Raw genomic sequence first — 18,837 nt, 5'->3', positions numbered from 1 at the left:
GCTTTTTAAATGTTCACTTGTCTAGACTTGTCGACTTTTGATCTTTGTTGAGGCAGTTAAGAGTTTATCAGAAGACATGTATCGAAAATGAAATAATAAGTTTGTAGAGCTTATGAACTGGAGTAAATCAAGCATCAGCCATAAGTATCAGTAAGAAATGATTTAGCAGAAGTTGGGTGGTTAAGTAGAAAGAGGTTAGTAAACTCTAACACCACTAGGTTTGTGTGCTAAACACAACTGATTGGTTTAGTGCCAAATAAGCTTTCTGTTTGTTCACTTGAACACTTACTACTCTATGGGAGGTGATATGGTAGCATATACAATACTACACATAGTAGCTGAGACATTTACTGTAATAAATGTGTCACATCTGTCTTAGATTATTTCAGTGTGACCAAAAGGTAAATGTTATCCGCAATCTAAAAGTGAGACAGAAAGACTGTAATCAGTTAAATAGAGACTGTGCACTATGGCAAAAGTAAGGGAGATAATTGACTATTATCTCTCATGAAGCCAATATGATGGCACAAAGGCATATCACAGTGAACACCAGTCTTATATCACATCAACAGTAGTACTCAATGGCTATTAGTAATATTTATAGTTTTGTAGGGATTCAGGCGTGTCCAACTTGTTTGCAGGCTTTGGATCATGGATGGATTCGACAGAGATAATTAAGGAAATCCCTACTACTTCAAGGTTGTCAGCTCGTGAGTAAAAGCTCTTCTAATGCTCCATAAGTCTCCACCCATACAGGGTATCCAGGGTGAAGAAACATTTTTTATATATATATGTATGTATATATGTATATGTATATATAATTTATATATATACATTTATATATATATATAAATTGTTTCCTCACCCCGGTTAACCTGTACGGTTGGTGGTAGTCTCTGCTCTAACTCGGGTCTCCTACCAGAGACCTGAGAGTTTAAGCACTCGCCTCAAGATCTTAGCTGTTCCCAGTAAGGCACTTTTCTGCAACTCACCTGAGTTGATTGCTGTTGGTGTCTGGTCAAGCAACAATTTGTGCGCCGGTGTTATTGCGCCCAGTGCCCCAATGACTACTGGGATTACAGTTGTTCTTACATCCCAGCATTTTTCAATCTGTTCTCCAAGAGGGAGATATTTCTCTACCTTTTATTTTTCTTTACTGGCTATATTGTAGTCATTGGGTACTGCCATATCTATTATAGTAGCTCTTTTGTTCTCCTTGTCCACCACCACTATATCTGATTGGTTTGCTAGAACATGTTTGTCAGTCCGGATGTAGAAGTCCCAGAGGATCTTAGCGCAGTCATTTTAGTTCACCTTACCAGGAGTTTCCCGTCAGTGTTGTGGTTTATTAAGGCCATACTCGTCACATAGACTTCTATACACAACACCTGCAACATGGTTTTGCCACTCAGTGGATGAATTTCCTGCTAGCTGCTTGCATCCATTAATGATGTGTTGGATGGTCTCAGGTGCATCTTTGCAGTCTGCATCTAGGATCGTCTCTAGTGTGATAAATTTTTGTTTGGAGTTGCCTTGTTGGGAGCACTTGCTCCTGGGCTGCCATGATTAGCGACTCTGTATTGGCCGTTAGGTTTTCTTTGTTCAGCCACATATATGTCTGGTGAAGATCGCCAACCTTAGATATTTGTCGGTGGTTAGCACCATGAAAAGGTTTCGTGTGCCAGTCAGTTTCCTCATCATCAAGGCAAAGGTCCATTGTAAGAGCAGCCAATTGAAATTCAGCTAGCAACTTATCTGAAGTGGCCATGGAGGCTGCATAAGCTTTGATGCTTCGCTCTTCCTCCTTCACTGTCTGCTGTACACTTTTGAGTTCCCTACCGCCATATTTCCTATCGAGATACAGTCTAGTAATATCAGATTTTGGGTGGAGTGCTTCATGCATGGTCAGCAGTTTACGATTTGCTGTATCTGTTTCTTTGATGGTTTCTTCAGTCCACTTTATTATGCATGCTGGATATATTATTACTGGCAATGCGTAGGTATTTATTGCCATGACGTGATTCCTGGCATTGAGCTGGTTCCGTAGGACTAGCCTGGGCATGGCTCTCGTAGGGATTGAGAGAGAGAGCCTGGGACACATAGCAACACGCGGGGAAGACAACTCTAAAAGTCGACTTCTGAAGTCGCTAATATCACCATCGTTATTTCCGAAGGAGTATCGTGTGACGGTCTTATTTATGATCTACGCGAGTATTACCTATGTATTATTGTTAATCTGAATTGGCAGCAAACAAACGCTGGTTAGTAAGTATGAAATGTTGGTTGCATAATAAATCAATCACGAGAGTTATATTATTTCATATGTTCAATTCATTATATTTTAATATGATTTAATAAAAAATTAAATCAATTGAATAAAAAAAATCACAATAACAATACAAACATAGCAAACGAATAGCAATAGAACAACAAAAATGAATCGCACGCTGCTAGTAAAGAAAAGTTTGTCTAGTAAAAAGTAATCTCAGTTTTATTTTACTCACGAGTATGATGATTACTCGCGACAGTTATTATGAACAACTCGGACCTAACACTGCAAAACGGTGCCATCTGAAAGCAAATACTCTTTTCCAAAGCCAGTAGAAAGAACTATAAATTGGTCAAAACCTGCGATAATATGTTGTAAAGCTTGAAACTGTTCTGGTCTCAGTGTGACAATGCCTAGCTTTGATAGTAATTTTTGAATCGCTCCATTTTGTATCAGTATAGGAAATGAAACTGCTAATGTGAAAACGCAAGAGAATAGTAACCTATGGTTCTTATCGTTTTATTATTAAACGGGGTGTTACGTAACCACCCAGTCTATCAAAAATACAGGGCTTTTTACTAGATCAAGTCACGTGATCGTGACACTAGGCTTTTAAACGCGCCACATCTAATACATCGTGAGATCCGAATCTAACGACACGCTTCCATTAGTATTAGTCTGAGCGTCATATGTAACATATGTCGCTAGTTTTGCAGAAGTTATCTTACCTTTTTTTCGCTATGTGTCCCAGGCTCTCTCTCCCAATCCCCCACGAGAGCCATGCCCAGGCTACCGTAGGACCTGCTGAAGGCGCTTTTTGTATTCGGTAATGGCTTTGTCAAGTACCTCTGCTTCATGGTTGATGTTGCTTTGCATAATTCCCAAGTACTTGTACCCTAATTCTAAATTTTTGATGGTACCATTTTGCACTCTTACGCCATCTGTGACCGTAGAAAGGACTTTTTTAAGATTTAGCCTTCCACATTTCTCAATACCGAAGGTCATTCAGATGTCCTTGCTGTAAACCTGAGTGAGGTGTATTAGCGAATCAATGTTCCTTTCTTTGTTAGCGTACAGCTTGATGTCATCTTTGTAGAAGAGGTAGTTTATTTTGGTACCACTTTTTATCTGGTACCCATATTGAGTCTTCTCCAGCATATTGCTTAGAGAGTTTCGGCATATGGTATAAGTTTTGGCAGAAGAGCAGCGATGATAAGGAGTAATATTGATAGATGCTTCGCTTTATTTTTACATTCGCCAGTTTTTTGCCATTGGCCTCTAGTTCCGTTTTCCATTTGGTCATTGACATATTGATTAATGCCTCAAGAGCATGGTGAATATTGTACATACTGAGGCACTCAAGTATCCAACTATGGGGAAATGAGTCATAGGCCTTTTTGTAGTCAATCCAAGCCACGGAAAGATTCGTATGCCTTCTCCTGCTGTCTTGGCAGACCCTTCGATTCACCAGTAACTGATGTTTGGCTCGTCGGGTTTTGCGCCCAATTCCTTTCTGAGCACTGGTCATATAGTGACTCATGTGCTGTTCCAGTTTGTCTGCAACTATTTTTGAGAGCAGTTTCCAGGTTGTGGGCAAACACATTATTGGTTGATAGTTTTTGGGAATCGGTCCCTGTTTTGGATCTTTTATCAGAAGTACAGTTCATCCTTTGGTCAGCCATTCCGGATGGTCGCCTTCTTCTCTTAGGCACTATATCTGCTCAGCTCTTCTAGTGCGAAGTGATGTCAATTTCTTCAACCAGAAGGCTTGAATCATGTCATGGCCAGGTGGTGCCCAGCTCTTCAGTGCTGCACTCTGGACTTTATGTCCACTTCGCTGATGGCGAGTCCAATTGTAGCCACAGTGTGTTGGTGGCCACAGTGTGTTGGTGGCTCTCTTTAAGCCTCTTCAGCCAACTTGCAGTGGTGTTATGAGTAGTCTCTTTCTGTCAGATGTCCTTCCAGAACTTTGAGGTGCTGGATCGGGGAGGATCTGACATTGGCCTCCGCAGTTCACTTTGACCTGGGAATACACTCTAGATGGATTATTGATAAACAGTTTGTTCATTCTCTTGTTATTCCGCTCCTTGTTGTACCTCTTCAGTCATGCCGAGAGTGCTACTAGCTGCTGTTTGGCAGATTCTGAAGCTTCTAATGAGGCTTCCCTATTTGGATGCTCCAAACTGTGGTTAAATCTCTCACTGAGCCTACTAACGTTCCTGTGCAAGTCCTTGATCTTCTTTTGTAGCCTCTGCTGCAAAGATGGAATGGCTTGAAGCCTTGTTGACATTGGCTTAATACCCATCTCCTCCAAGATGACGGTTGCCATACTGTAAATTAGGGCATTAGTCTCACTGATCAATCGAGTTGGGATCGATTCCAGTGCCAAGTTAATGTCTTCTAACAGCTTCTTAGGTATGGCCTTGCTAACTCTCCGTAGTAGTACCCTGTTTTCATAATCATTAGCCGTCACCATCTTGTTGATGATATTTTCTGCAAGCTCTTACCCTTGAGTCAAGGTCAAAGTGCATGTCTTCTTCAACCTGTGAGTCAACACAAGATTGTGTATGTAGGACTGCTGGTGTTTATATGCACTGCTCGTTGGTCGAGGCTACTTGGGTGAGTTGGTTCCTAATTTCATCTATCTCAAGTTCCGACATGAGGTGCCGCATGATTATGTTACTCTTCTGAGCTACAAGTTGCTTATCGATTAATGGCAATTTAGGGCGCATGTTTATCCACAGCTGACGCATCCTTCCCATGTAGCCCCACTTTTGAGGTTCAATGTTCAATCATAAAGTAGCTCTGGATGAGGTCCGTGTTATCAGTTTGAGACCATTTCATCCGTTTTGAACCATTAGCGAATTTTTCACTGCCTTCTCCTGGTTCAGCTACAGGCAGCACCGACTTTGTTTGACCGGGCGACATCCGAATAGGCATGGCTTTGGTTATTGCACTCATCATAGAGGTTGTAGACGTTATACAAGCAAAGATCTTGTCTAAGGCCCACCAGAAGGGTGCAGTTGTTGGGGTTTGAACTTAGGACCTAATGATCACTATCCCGACACCTTACCACCTGCACTACCGGTCCTGTATATATATATATATATATATATATATATATATATATATATATAATTATATATACGTATAGATATATATATATATACATATATATATATATATTTATATATTTTGATATATATATACATATTTATATATATATTGATATATATATATTTATATATATTGATATATGTATATAATAATAATATATATACATACTAACTGAATGCTCGGCGGTGCCCGGGGAATAAAAGTTTTTGCACAGAAAATTTATTTTTATTTAACGTATACCAACAGTTACCATTTGAACTTGCTAACTTCATATCATGAAAAAATTGTTTTGCTTAGTTTAAAGGTTGACTTGCAACAAAATTCACATTACAGTTATTTGGTATGGAAAGATTCACCATGTCTTACTCTGTTGTTTTGTAGGTGCCAAATACGTGAAAATGTGATTACAAACCTTTAAAAGCTCAAAAACGAAAAGCCGCCGTAGATAGGACTCTAGATATTTATCTGACGTGTTCATTACAGTTTTTTTATCGTCTTGTCACATGATGTTCTCACATGTATTAAAAGGCCAATAAAAAAACTCACTATAAAACATATCGTAGCACTAGTTTATGACAAACACTTCGGGTTTTACCGAAGCCCCCGTATTAAATATAGATGCTCGCTACTTTACAGTTTTGCTTCGGCATTATTCAATCGCCAAGTCGTAATTTGATCACGTGACCCAATACTTCGCAATTAATTTTTGCGGCACTTTTCGATTATCACAGGTAACCAACAGGCTCGTCATGATTATCAGACAATGATATGTACTCCTTCGAGCTAAGGTTATAAAGTTTAACGATTTTTTACGGTCAGTTATAAGATTTCTGTGCTAAAAGTGACAGCATTACAATGACGATAAAACAGACGCGTAAGAACAATAGACATGGTTTTATTGAATGTGTGAAGGATATTTTTGAAAATATTTCGACGAATGAGGTTGCATGAAAGTGTAAACAGAAACCATCCTCTAACAACTACGTCCCATTTGAGCCGTCTTGAAAAGCGAATCCAAGCTACAGCGGTCTCGTGTGGCTGCGATTAACTGTTTGTTTTTTAGCTTTTAAGAGCTTTTAATCACATTTCCACATATTTTGCACCTACAACACAGCAGAAATATATACTTGAGAACAAACAACTATACAACTTTGAGAAATATATATATTCATATAGATTTATGGATAGATATTAACCTCATATTTGTTGTGCAGCCGTTGTGTAGGCACAGGTTTCAGACCAAACATTATATATGAAGTTCTGGATCCATGCAACTGGGCTGTAATCACAAAAAATCTATTGTGTGGTTTTCCATTGCAGGAATAACTAACGATTGTTGGTATACAGCTGCACCAGCTAGTGAAATAGGTAATAGCAGTAGGAGGTTATTCTAAACCCTTGTACTCGAGTATACTGGTATTTAATAGGGCAGGAAATGGTTAACGTCTTACATGTAGTTGCAGCTTTCACTATTAAAATGGCGCAAAGGGTAAACTTGTTTTTTTCAGTTTTTTTTGAGAAATTTTTCTTTGAGGGGACATGAAACTGACAGTCATTTCAAGACTATTAATATGACAATGGATGTTCTACATGTATGTGTGTTGAGACCAGCAGAAAACTAGTAAAAGTAGTTACGCTAAATGTCTACTAAACCACTGAAAAATTAACACACAAGATCAAAGGCATGGTCTTATGCTAAAAATTTACAGTTGAGAAGGGAAAACTTAACATATTGCACACATACCCATCTATTAGAAATGTTCAATTAAATGTATACAAGATTTACCATAAATATACTACGCTATAAGCAACTAGAAAAGCTCTAACCAATTGCTGGCTAAACCAAAATTCAGTACATCATATTTGACCAAAAGACATATACCTTTGCATGTAACTGAAATGTTGCGCTAATATGAACACTCCTTTGAATCAAACAGTTTCAAACCTTGTTAGTATTTTGAAATATCTTTTTGAAAAACTTGGAGTCGGAGAAGAACATTTTTTGTCTAATGAAAGAGTACTTTACCTAAGCCAGCCATACTCTCAACTCTATGAAAGAAAACGAAGAAACTAACTTATGTTCTATTGTTAAAAGTATTTCTATTGCCTGATGTGTGTAATGTAACCATGATATTGTTTTTAAAGGATGAAACATCCGGAGAGAATTGTGTCTCTTGAAATTCTCCAAGCAAAGATTGAACTTAACGAGCCATGCAATGTACATAACATCACGAGTAACTGAGTCATGCACCATCCCTAGTAACTGAGTCATGTAATGTACCATCACTAGTAACTCAGTCATGTAATGTACCATCACAAGTAACTGAGTCATGTAATGTACCATCACTAGTAACTGAGTCATGTAATGTACCATCACTAGTAACTGGGTCATTTAATGTACCATCACTAGTAACTGAGTCATGCAATGTACCATGACTAGTAACTGAGTCATGCAATGTACCATCACTAGTAACTGGGTCATGCAATGTACCATCACTAGTAACTGGGTCATGTAATGTACCATCACTAGTAACTCAGTCATTTAATGTACGGTCACTATTAACTCAGTCATGTAATGTACCATCACTAGTAACTGAGTCATGTAATGTACCATCACTAGTAACTGAGTCATGCAATGTACCATCACTAGTAACTCAGTCATGCAATGTACCATAACTAGTAACTGAGTCATGCAATGTACCATCACTTCTAACTGGGTCATGTAATGTACCATCACTAGTAACTCAGTCATTTAATGTACCATCACTAGTAACTCAGTCATGTAATGTACCATCACTAGTAACTGAGTCATGCAATGTACCATCACTAGTAACTGGGTCATGTAATATACCATCACTAGTAACTCAGTCATTTAATGTACGGTCACTATTAACTCAGTCATGTAGTGTACCATAACTAGTAACTGAGTCATGCAATGTACCATCACTAGTAACTGGGTCATGTAATGTACCATCACTAGTATCTCAGTCATTTAATGTACCATCACTAGTAACTCAGTCATGTAATGTACCATCACTAAACTGAGTCATGCAATGTACCATCACTAGTAACTGGGTCATGTAATGTACCATCACTAGTAACTAAGTGTGTGCTACCTTACTGTCTGCGCTCACAGAAGGTAAACAATGAATCACAAATAGATGGATGTAACATTTGGAAGTTGTACCAGCTAGATTTTTTAGATTTACACTGGGTAAGTTATACTAGCTCGACTGTTTAGATGTACACTAGGTAAGTTATACCAGCTAGACTGTTTAGATGTACACTAGTTAAGTTGTACCAGCTAGACTCTTTAGATGTACACTAGGTAAGTTATACCAGCTAGACTATGTAGATGTACACTAGGTAAGTTATACCAGCTAGACTGTTTAGATGTAGACTAGGTAAGTTATACCAGCTAGAATGTTTAGATGTACACTAGGTAAGTTATACCAGCTAGACTGTTTAGATGTACACTAGGTAAGTTATGCCAGCTAGACTGCTTAGATGTATACTAGGTAAGTTATGCCAGCTAGACTGCTTAGATGTATACTAGGTAAGTTATACCAGCTAGACTGTTTAGATGTACACTAGGTAAATTATACCAGCTAGACTGTTTAGATATACACTAGGTAAGTTATACCAGCTAGACTGTTTAGATGTACACTAGGTAAGTTATGCCAGCTAGACTGCTTAGATGTATACTAGGTAAGTTATACCAGCTAGACTGTTTAGATGTACACTAGGTAAATTATACCAGCTAGACTGTTTAGATATACACTAGGTAAGTTATACCAGCTAGACTGTTTAGATGTACACTAGGTAAGTTATACCAGCTAGACTGTTTAGATGTACACTAGGTAAGTTATACCAGCTAGACTGTTTAGATGTAGACTAGGTAAGTTATACCAGCTAGAATGTTTAGATGTACACTAGGTAAGTTATACCAGCTAGACTGTTTAGATGTACACTAGGTAAGTTATGCCAGCTAGACTGCTTAGATGTATACTAGGTAAGTTATGCCAGCTAGACTGCTTAGATGTATACTAGGTAAGTTATACCAGCTAGACTGTTTAGATGTACACTAGGTAAATTATACCAGCTAGACTGTTTAGATATACACTAGGTAAGTCATACCAGCTAGACTGTTTAGATGTACACTAGGTAAGTTATGCCAGCTAGACTGCTTAGATGTATACTAGGTAAGTTATACCAGCTAGACTGTTTAGATGTATACTAGGTAAGTTATACCAGCTAGACTGTTTAGATGTACACTAGGTAAGTTATACCAGCTAGACTGTTTAGATGTTCACTAGGTAATTTATACCAGCTAGACTGTTTAGATGTACACTAGGTAAGTTATGCCAGCTAGAATGTTTAGATGTACACTAGGTAAGTTATACCAGCTAGACTGTTTAGATGTACACTAGGTAAGTTATGCCAGCTAGACTGCTTAGATGTATACTAGGTAAGTTATACCAGCTAGACTGTTTAGATGTACACTAGGTAAGTTATACCAGCTAGACTGTTTAGATGCACACTAGGTAAGTTATACCAGCTAAACTGTTTAGATGTGCACTAGGTAAGTTATACCAGCTAGACTGTTTAGATGTACACTAGGTAAGTTATACCAGCTAGACTGTTAAGATGTACACTAGTAAGTTATACCAGCTAGACTGTTTAGATGTACACTAGGTAAGTTATACCAGCTAGACTGTTTAGATGCACACTAGGTAAGTTATACCAACTAGACTGTTTAGATGTACACTAGGTAAGTTATGCCAGCTAGACTGTTTAGATGTTCACTAGGTAATTTATACCAGCTAGACTGTTTAGATGTACACTAGTTAAGTTGTACCAGCTAGACTCTTTAGATGTACACTAGGTAAGTTATACCAGCTAGACTATGTAGATGTACACTAGGTAAGTTATACCAGCTAGACTGTTTAGATGTACACTAGGTAAGTCATACCAGCTAGACTGTTTAGCTGTATACTAGGTAAGTTATACCAGCTAGACTCTTTAGATGTACACTAGGTAAGTTATACTAGCTAGACTGTTTAGATGTACACTAGGTAAGTTGTACCAGCTAGACTCTTTAGATGTAAACTAGGTAAGTTATACCAGCTAGACTGTTCAGATGTACACTAAGTAAGTTATACCAGCTAGACTGTTTAGATGTACAATAGGTAAGTTATACCAACTAGACTGTTTAGATGTACGCTAGGTAAATTATACCAGCTAGACTCTTTAGATGTAAACTAGGTAAGTTATACCAGCTAGACTGTATATATGTACACTAGGTAAGTTATACCAGCTAGACTGTTTAGATGTACACTAGGTAAATTATACCAGCTAGACTCTTTAGATGTAAACTAGGTAAGTTATACCAGCTAGACTGTTTAGATGTACACTAGGTAAATTATACCAGCTAGACTCTTTAGATGTAAACTAGGTAAGTTATACCAGCTAGACTGTATATATGTACACTAGGTAAATTATACCAGCTAGACTGTTTAGATGTATACTAGGTAAGTTATACCAGCTAGACTGTTTAGATGTACACTATGTAAGTTATACCAGCTAGACTGTTTAGATGTACACTAGGTAAATTATACCAGCTAGACTGTTTAGATGTACACTAGGTAAATTATACCAGCTAGACTCTTTAGATGTAAACTAGGTAAGTTATACCAGCTAGACTGTATATATGTACACTAGGTAAGTTATACTAGCTAGACTGTTTAGATGTACACTAGGTAAATTATACCAGCTAGACTGTTTAGATGTACAACAGGTAAGTTATACCAGCTAGACTCTTTAGATGTAAACTAGGTAAGTTATACCAGCTAGACTGTATATATGTACACTAGGTAAGTTATACCAGCTAGACTGTTTAGATATACACAAGGTAATTTATACCAGCTAGACTGTTTAGATGTGCACTAGGTAAGTTATATCAGCTAGACTGTATATATGTACACTAGGTAAGTTATACCAGCTAGACTGTTTAGATATACACAAGGTAATTTATACTAGCTAGACTGTTTAGATGTACACTAGGTAAGTTATACCAGCTAGACTGTTTAGATGTACACTAGGTAAGTTATACCAGCTAGACTGTATATATGTACACTAGGTAAGTTATACCAGCTAGACTGTTTAGATGTACATTAGGTAAGTTATACCAGCTAGACTGTGTAGATGTACAATAGGTAAGTTATACCAGCTAGACTGTTTAGATGTACACTAGGTAAGTTATACCAGCTAGACTGTTTAGATGTACACTAGGTAAGTTATACCAGCTAGACTGTTTAGATGTACACTAGATAAGTTATACCAGCTAGACTGTTTAGATGTGCTCTAGGTAATTTATACCAGCTAGACTGTTTAGATGTGCTCTAGGTAATTTATACCAGCTAGACTGTTTAGATGTACACTAGGTAAGTTGTACCAGCTAGACTGTTTAGATGTACACTAAGTAAGTTATACCAGCTAGACTGTTTAGATGTACACTAGGTAAGTTATACCAGCTAGACTGCTTAGATGTACAATAGGTAAGTTATACCAGCTAGACTGTTTAGATGTACACTAAGTAAGTTATACCAGCTAGACTGTTTAGATGTACACTAGGTAAGTTATACCAGCTAGACTGTTTAGATGTATACTAGGTAAGTTGTACCAGCTAGACTGTTTAGATGTACACTAAGTAAGTTATACCAGCTAGACTGTTTAGATGTACACTAGGTAAGTTATACCAGCTAGACTGCTTAGATGTACAATAGGTAAGTTATACCAGCTAGACTGTTTAGATGTACACTAAGTAAGTTATACCAGCTAGACTGTTTAGATGTACACTAGGTAAGTTATACCAGCTAGACTGTTTAGATGTACACTAGGTAAGTTATACCAGCTAGACTGTTTAGATGTACACTAGGTAAGTTGTACCAGCTAGACTGTTTAGATGTACACTAGGTAAGTTATACCAGCTAGACTGTTTATATGTACACTAGGTAAGTTATACCAGCTAGACTGTTTATATGTACACTAGGTAAGTTATACCAGCTAGACTGTTTAGATGTACACTAGGTAACTTATACCAACTAGACTGTTTAGATGTACACTAGGTAAGTTATACCAGCTGTACTGTTTAGATGTTAACATTCAGTCTAGTAGCCATTCATGAGATTTTGGCTAATCTTTCAAAGGTTCCTGAGCTCTTGCATCATGACCACCAGGTCAGCATAATTAGAGGGTTTATTGTCTCTGTGCAGGTCAGCAAAATGAGAGTCTCTTTAGACTACTGTGCTGACAAGTTGCCTAAAAAAAAACCTTCTGTAAAAGCTTGTGGGAAGATGACTCCAAACACAAAGGGCAATACTGACCTGTAAGTTCTTCTCATCCGGTGCCATCCTTAATTTCCTATTGAATTTTTACTTGGTATAAAAAGGAAACATTTACACCAAATACAACTTTTATATTATTACAAAAATGCAAACTGTGTTAACTAAAGTTTGATAGACTCAACACCAGAAGACTCTGATGGAAAAATAACCAAATGCTTTAACGTTTTCCCTTATCATATGGAGGCTGTTAATATTGAAGCAGTTTATCACTGTGATCATCAAGTAGTGATCATGTTCTTGTTGACTATAAATCTATTTGTCATGAGTTTAGATAGCTCTACATAGCGGCATATGATAGCGTATGACATTTGAATCCTACAGGGATGGTGTGACTGTACCATGTGGAAAGCTTAAGGAGACAGGAACAGTCAATTCATCAGGTTATACACTCCAGTACAATGAGTACATAGTCTATAACACCAACCAGATCAAGATGAAATATCTTCTCAAGGTCAAGTTCAAATTCCACCACTAACTCCTCCCATAGCAATGCCAACTAGGCTCGATTGCTTTAGTTCTTTCTTGCCAGTTTTCTTTGTATTGTCTCGTTGTTATGATTTTAGGCTTGGTTATTATATAGATTTGTAGTTTTTAACTTTTTAGATTATTTCTGTTGGCACTATTGCACATTGTTCTATTCTTTACTGTGTAAATGAGGATAACAGTTGGCAAGTTACTGTTGCTACTTGCCGTTAGTTGCCACTTTCTGTTAGTTGCCACTTCAGTTAGTTGCTCACAGTAAATGCTATCAAAAGTTTTTTCAAACAGCCAATCAAAACTTGCAAGGAACACTTTGCTAGGTTTTCTTATTATGTTGTATCAAATGCATGTGTTTGGGGACTCGATACACGGGGCTGGTTCATTGCTGCCATGAATAGTGGTTAGTTTAACATGACCTTGACCTGCAGTCTTCCTTGTTAATGGTCACACCATCAGCTCTCTACCAGATATGAATTGGTTCGATGCCAAAAAGTCAAATTACCTGCTAGTGAAAATGTTTCTTGAGTTCATAACCGGTTTTTTAGTAACACAAGTGATGATTCTTACTCCATCTTTACTTCCTCATGCAAGATGTGCCTAAGAATATTCATCATCAGAATCATCAGAATTTCACTCTTTTGTGAAGTCACTGAGGTTTAAATTTGATCAATTCACCTGTAGAAATCTTTATAGATGGTTAACAACCTCATCTGAAGACTTTAATATGTTTTGATGAATGATGAGAACAACCTTCAGGAGCAGCAAATTGCGTAATACCAGCCATTGTTACGGCATTTCAAAGTGCGTTTTCTAACTACAAAACTCTTTGGTTTTTTCCTTGAAACTTTGCAAACAACGCCATCAAATAAGTAATAACTGTATCCGTCTAACATGTTTACTTAAATAAGTTCCTGGATAGACTTGTTTAACTTGGTCTGATACTTGAACTTATATGAAAAATGGTATAGCAAACATTCTGAGACCCACGCGTGAATGCTGCTCTGTCCGAAAGAGATTGAAAAATATAGGTGACATTAGCAGTGCTTTGTTCATATAAAAGTTAATTTTATTTTTCCAAAATTCTCACCAGCTAGTGAGGAAATGAAGCATCACATTTTATTTGAACGTCATGAATATTATAATGCCACTTGAGTGGAATGGTTGGAAAAATACAGCGCCATTGGACTCAAATAGAGGTTTCATATTATATCCCAAATATTTTCAGCCTTCCTTTGAATAGAACTTTTGTTGCTCTTCAGGGAAGATAGGATATTCAGTATCATAAAATAGGCTTAGGTCAAGGCATCGCCGTCGGGTTCTAATGAACCATTCGCTACAGCAGAAAAAGTTGTTGATCAGTCATTTTCCTTCGTTCCAGCTAGTCAATTATTCTCAAACATGGGAGATTTTGCTACAAACCTTCGTTCTTTTAACCAAAGTAAATCAAAACATGCAGAGAACTCTCAGTCATCATATTATATTATATTGTATAAAATACCTGTCTGTTTATACTTGGTACAAGTGGCTGGCTCAACAGCACCCGGACTAGTTGTTAGTTTAACATGATCTTGATATCCAGTTTTCTTTGAGAAAGACGACCATTCGTCTTTCCATCAATGTCTTGCAGAGCATGTCTAGACTGCAAAACCTGTTACCATATAGATTCCACTGGGCAGTCAAGTTTCAAAGAATCTTTGCTCGCCGAACAAAATTAGCTGTTTTCTGTCAAGTTTTTTGTGCTAAATACAATTATCCGCATAGAAAATCGAATAGATTTTGGTTAACGAGCTAAAGGAGGTTGTCCGATCCTTGAACCTCTGTTCACAGATATCGCAACTCTAAACCTGCTGCTGACTTTAAAGGAAAAATTCCATTTCCCTGACAAGTGGAAAATACCAAGGAGACACAACTGTTCTGCTGGTGCAAGGTGGTAAACTCTTGGAAAGAACAAGCCAAATTGGTGTAATTCAGGAAATTGCTGACTTACTCACATACCCTAGGACACTTATGTATTCGCGTCATCTAACTTTCGCATTTTCGCGGTGTCGTCCTCTCGCGAAAATTTGATGAGCGACACTAAACTATTATAACGAAAGAGCGAAAACGCGAAATTAAATAGCTTAGCTCATTGATATCCACAATAAAATCTTCATATTAGAAATACAGGCAATTTTTGTCTGTGATTGGGCTCAATGAGAACCTTTTGGTAAACTCATTATAGCTAATAAACCGACTGAGCAGCATGGCAAAGCAAATTAAGATCATATCAGTTTAGTCACCAAATTTGTAACTGATGAGGATGAAAGTCTGGTAGGTGAAGCCATAAAATTGAAAAATAATTATTGTAGTGATGAATTTTATTACGAACCAAAAAAAATATCAACCCTCACCAGGTCCAACCACATTATACGGTTTTGGTTGTAAACAGACTCATTAAAGACAGTGCTGCTACTTTAATTATCTGTATAATCACGAAACTCTAAATATTGATTGGCTATACTGTCATCAACAACTAATTACCTGTTTTATGACTCGCGCGCGGTCTAATCTAATCTAATTTAAAATTTTCCCACTACACTCTTCTAGAAAGATAGAAACTCCTTCTAGAAAATAGAAAAGATGGGTACTCTTTTATTACAAAAATTCTTTACTAAAAACCTTTAAGGTCTCGAGTTGTTCTCGGCCAAAAAGAATTAAAAAACGCATTTGTCCGGATTGTTGGCACAAACAGACCTGCTTTCTGTTGAGTGTTGTGGTGCTTGATAGTATTTTTAAAATCAGGGACCGTAAAGCTCCTTTCCACTGCTTATAAAAAAAATTCACACCTAATATCTTTCCGCCGTTTAGCTAAACTCTCGATCCCTGTATTTGCTCTTATTTTTGTAAAACTGACTTGCCCCTTTAGTTTAAAAATGAACCTTAAAGCGGTGTTCTGTATTTTCTCAAATATTTTGATATCTTTTTTCATAAACGCGTCCCATACCGTGCAACCGTACTCTAACAGTAAAAATAAGCAATCTGCCGAGTTTTTGTGTCAGCATGCTTTAAAACTCTACTTAGCATATGTAATGTTCTATTAGCTTTGCTTATTATTTTCACATAGTGAATTTCCCATTTCAGGTTATTTTGCAACTCAATGCCAAGATATGGATGTGAATCGACATTGTCTAAACGTTGGTCACATAAAAAATAATTTGCTTTTGAATTCGACTCTCCAACTGAAAGAACAACACATTTAGAAACATTAAAAGTCAATTGCCACTCATTAGAATACTTTTGGAGTACCCTAAGGTCTTGTTGCAATACCGCTTTGTACACGCGGGAATTAAATAAAAGAGTATCGTCAGCAAACAGTCGGCATTCTGACACCATAAGGTCTGGCAAGTCATTAACGTACAATAAAAAAGAAGGGGTCCCATAACTGACCCTTGTGGCACTCCTGAGTTAATTGGACAAAATGGAGAGTTGGCATCTTCCACGGAAACAAATTGCCTTCGGTTCGATAAAAAATCCTCTATCCAAAAAATAAGATTTTCATTTATACCGTAATAGTTGAGTTTGAGTGAACGTTTACGATGATTCACAGTATCAAATGCCTAAGAAAAATATAATATGATTACATCTGTAATAATTCTATTATCCAGATTAGAAGCAAGATCGTTAATTGTATAAACAAGATGGGAATCACAAGATCTTCCACTTCTAAATCCATGCTGACTATCGTGCAAAATGGTATATGTGTTTAGATGATCATGAATTTTAGAAGATACAATATGTTCGAGAAGTTTACAAGTAATGCAAGTCAAAGACACTGGTCTGTAGTTAGTGGGTAATTCTTTACTTCCTTTTTTATAAATAGGTATGACCCTAGCAACTTTCCAGATTGATGGTATTGTGTAACTGTCTAACGAGTATTGAAAAATCTCCGTAAGACATGGAGCTATAATGCGAGAAAACAGTTTTAAGACTTTACTAGACAAATAATCAGGTCCCCCAGTTTTACTTTCCTCTAGATTTTGCAACAGGTCAAATACTCCTTCTCTAGAAATTATCAAGTCAGTTTTATCTTTAGGTATATCAACTGATTTCATTTCAGGTGATTGGCCACCATCTTTGACAAAGACAGACTCAAAAAAGGAACCCAGAAACATAGCTTTCTCAGCTGGTGTTTGAGCCAACTTATCATCATATTTAAGATCTGGAATGATGTTGCTTGCATTGCTTCTACTCTCTTTTAGGTAGTTGAAAAAAGGTTTACTATTGCCAGTGAGTAGTGGTTTGTATAGTCGTGTATGTAAATATGATCTCTTAGCTTGTTGCACTAACTTTTTATTGGATTTTTTCACGCTTTTGTATTTTTTTATAGCATAGTATGTATTTTCACGTTTCATTTTTCTGTGAAGCATTTTTTGCTTACTCATATTTTTTTGGATATTTGCAGTCATCCATTTTGGATCATTTTGCTGTGTTTCCAATTTTTTGGTAGGTATACATTTGTTTCTCAGCTCGTTGATACCGTTAATAAACAGGTCGTAGATATTACTTATGCGGTGGTTAATGAACTCACAGAAAAATGTTCATTTTTCGATTAGAAAATATCAAACAAAAGCTTGAAATTGCTTCGTTGTTTTAGGCTGATTTTATAGATAGATCTTCGGACAACACAGTCAATTTCATAAAACTCTTAAAGACAGTGGGTTATGTGGTCAACGAATAATAAAATCAGAGTACCACGCAATTGCTGAGAAAGTCCAAAATAGCGTTTATGGCAGTGGCCCCTAGAAACCGCATAAATGCGTTTATGGCAGCGAAAGGGTAATACAGTTTTAGTTGTTATCTGTCTATTTTCTTCTTCTTGAGATTCGAGTGTGAAATTCACAGCGGGAGGGACTTAGACGTCATTGATAGTCTAAGAAACAAATGGCAGCAAGTGATCAAATTGAATTATCGATCTCACCCACACATTTCAACCTGCGGTTTACAAATACGAACTAATCCCAAATTGAATTTTTTTCTTATTAGCAAACTGGACCTGAGGGATATAATCTGTTTTTTCAACTGCATTTGATTTCACATCACTATATTTTCGCACTCATCAGAGCCGCGAAATTGAGTTGCAGCGAAATTTTACTCTGTGTGCTTGCTACTCATGAAACTAAATACTAGCGAAATAAAAGTGTCCTAGGGTATTGAGGATGATACTTCCCACTGCATTGTGATGCTGATGCAATTTACAGTATTGCCAACATAGTGACTTGTCAAAGATGAAGCTCGCTTGAGCAATGTGAACGCTGGTGCAATTTAGGATAATTTCCTGTTATTATCTAAAAATTGCTGGTATTTTCAAATCACAGCAAACTAATGTAATGATGGTAGATCGTTGATGACAAACCTTACTAACCTGACAGGATTATCTAGCTAAGCTCAGAGATCCTTAAATGGTTTTTTTTTGTATTGCATAAGCTTTTCACAGCTAGCTACTTTCTCTAACCTTCCATGACCATATAAATTTCTTTTTTCAAAAATTCACAGCTAATATAATTTCATGGTTTACTGCTACAGCCA

General features: G+C 37.1%; 1 protein-coding gene across 1 annotated transcript; it reads right to left on the bottom strand.

Annotated features, from left to right (window-relative positions):
• Positions 1–15,052: 15,052 nt before the first annotated feature.
• LOC137388252 (uncharacterized) lies at positions 15,053–17,423 on the bottom strand. The gene is made up of 3 exons (XM_068074750.1): positions 17,043–17,423; positions 16,699–16,868; positions 15,053–15,209 (listed from the first exon to the last, which is right to left on the bottom strand). The coding sequence occupies exons 1-3, from the start codon at positions 17,421–17,423 to the stop codon at positions 15,053–15,055; spliced, it is 708 nt and encodes a 235-aa protein (XP_067930851.1).
• Between the last annotated feature and the right edge of the window lie 1,414 nt (positions 17,424–18,837).

This window comes from Watersipora subatra, chromosome 2, assembly GCF_963576615.1.
Source record: "Watersipora subatra chromosome 2, tzWatSuba1.1, whole genome shotgun sequence".
NCBI classification, from domain to species: Eukaryota; Metazoa; Bryozoa; class Gymnolaemata; order Cheilostomatida; family Watersiporidae; genus Watersipora; species Watersipora subatra.
This window is presented reverse-complemented; position numbering and strand designations above follow the sequence as displayed.

What these genes read in the sequence shown, in the direction of transcription:
- LOC137388252 (XM_068074750.1), bottom strand. Translation starts at nt 17,423, where the DNA reads ATGTTTCTGGGTTCCTTTTTTGAGTCTGTCTTTGTCAAAGATGGTGGC. An exon ending in GTAAACTTCTCGAACATATT is followed by an intron (nt 16,869 to 17,042) that starts GTATCTTCTAAA and finishes TATTTTTCTTAG; the next exon opens with GCATTTGATACTGTGAATCA. An exon ending in AACTCAGGAGTGCCACAAGG is followed by an intron (nt 15,210 to 16,698) that starts GTCAGTTATGGG and finishes GTTCTTTCCAAG; the next exon opens with AGTTTACCACCTTGCACCAG.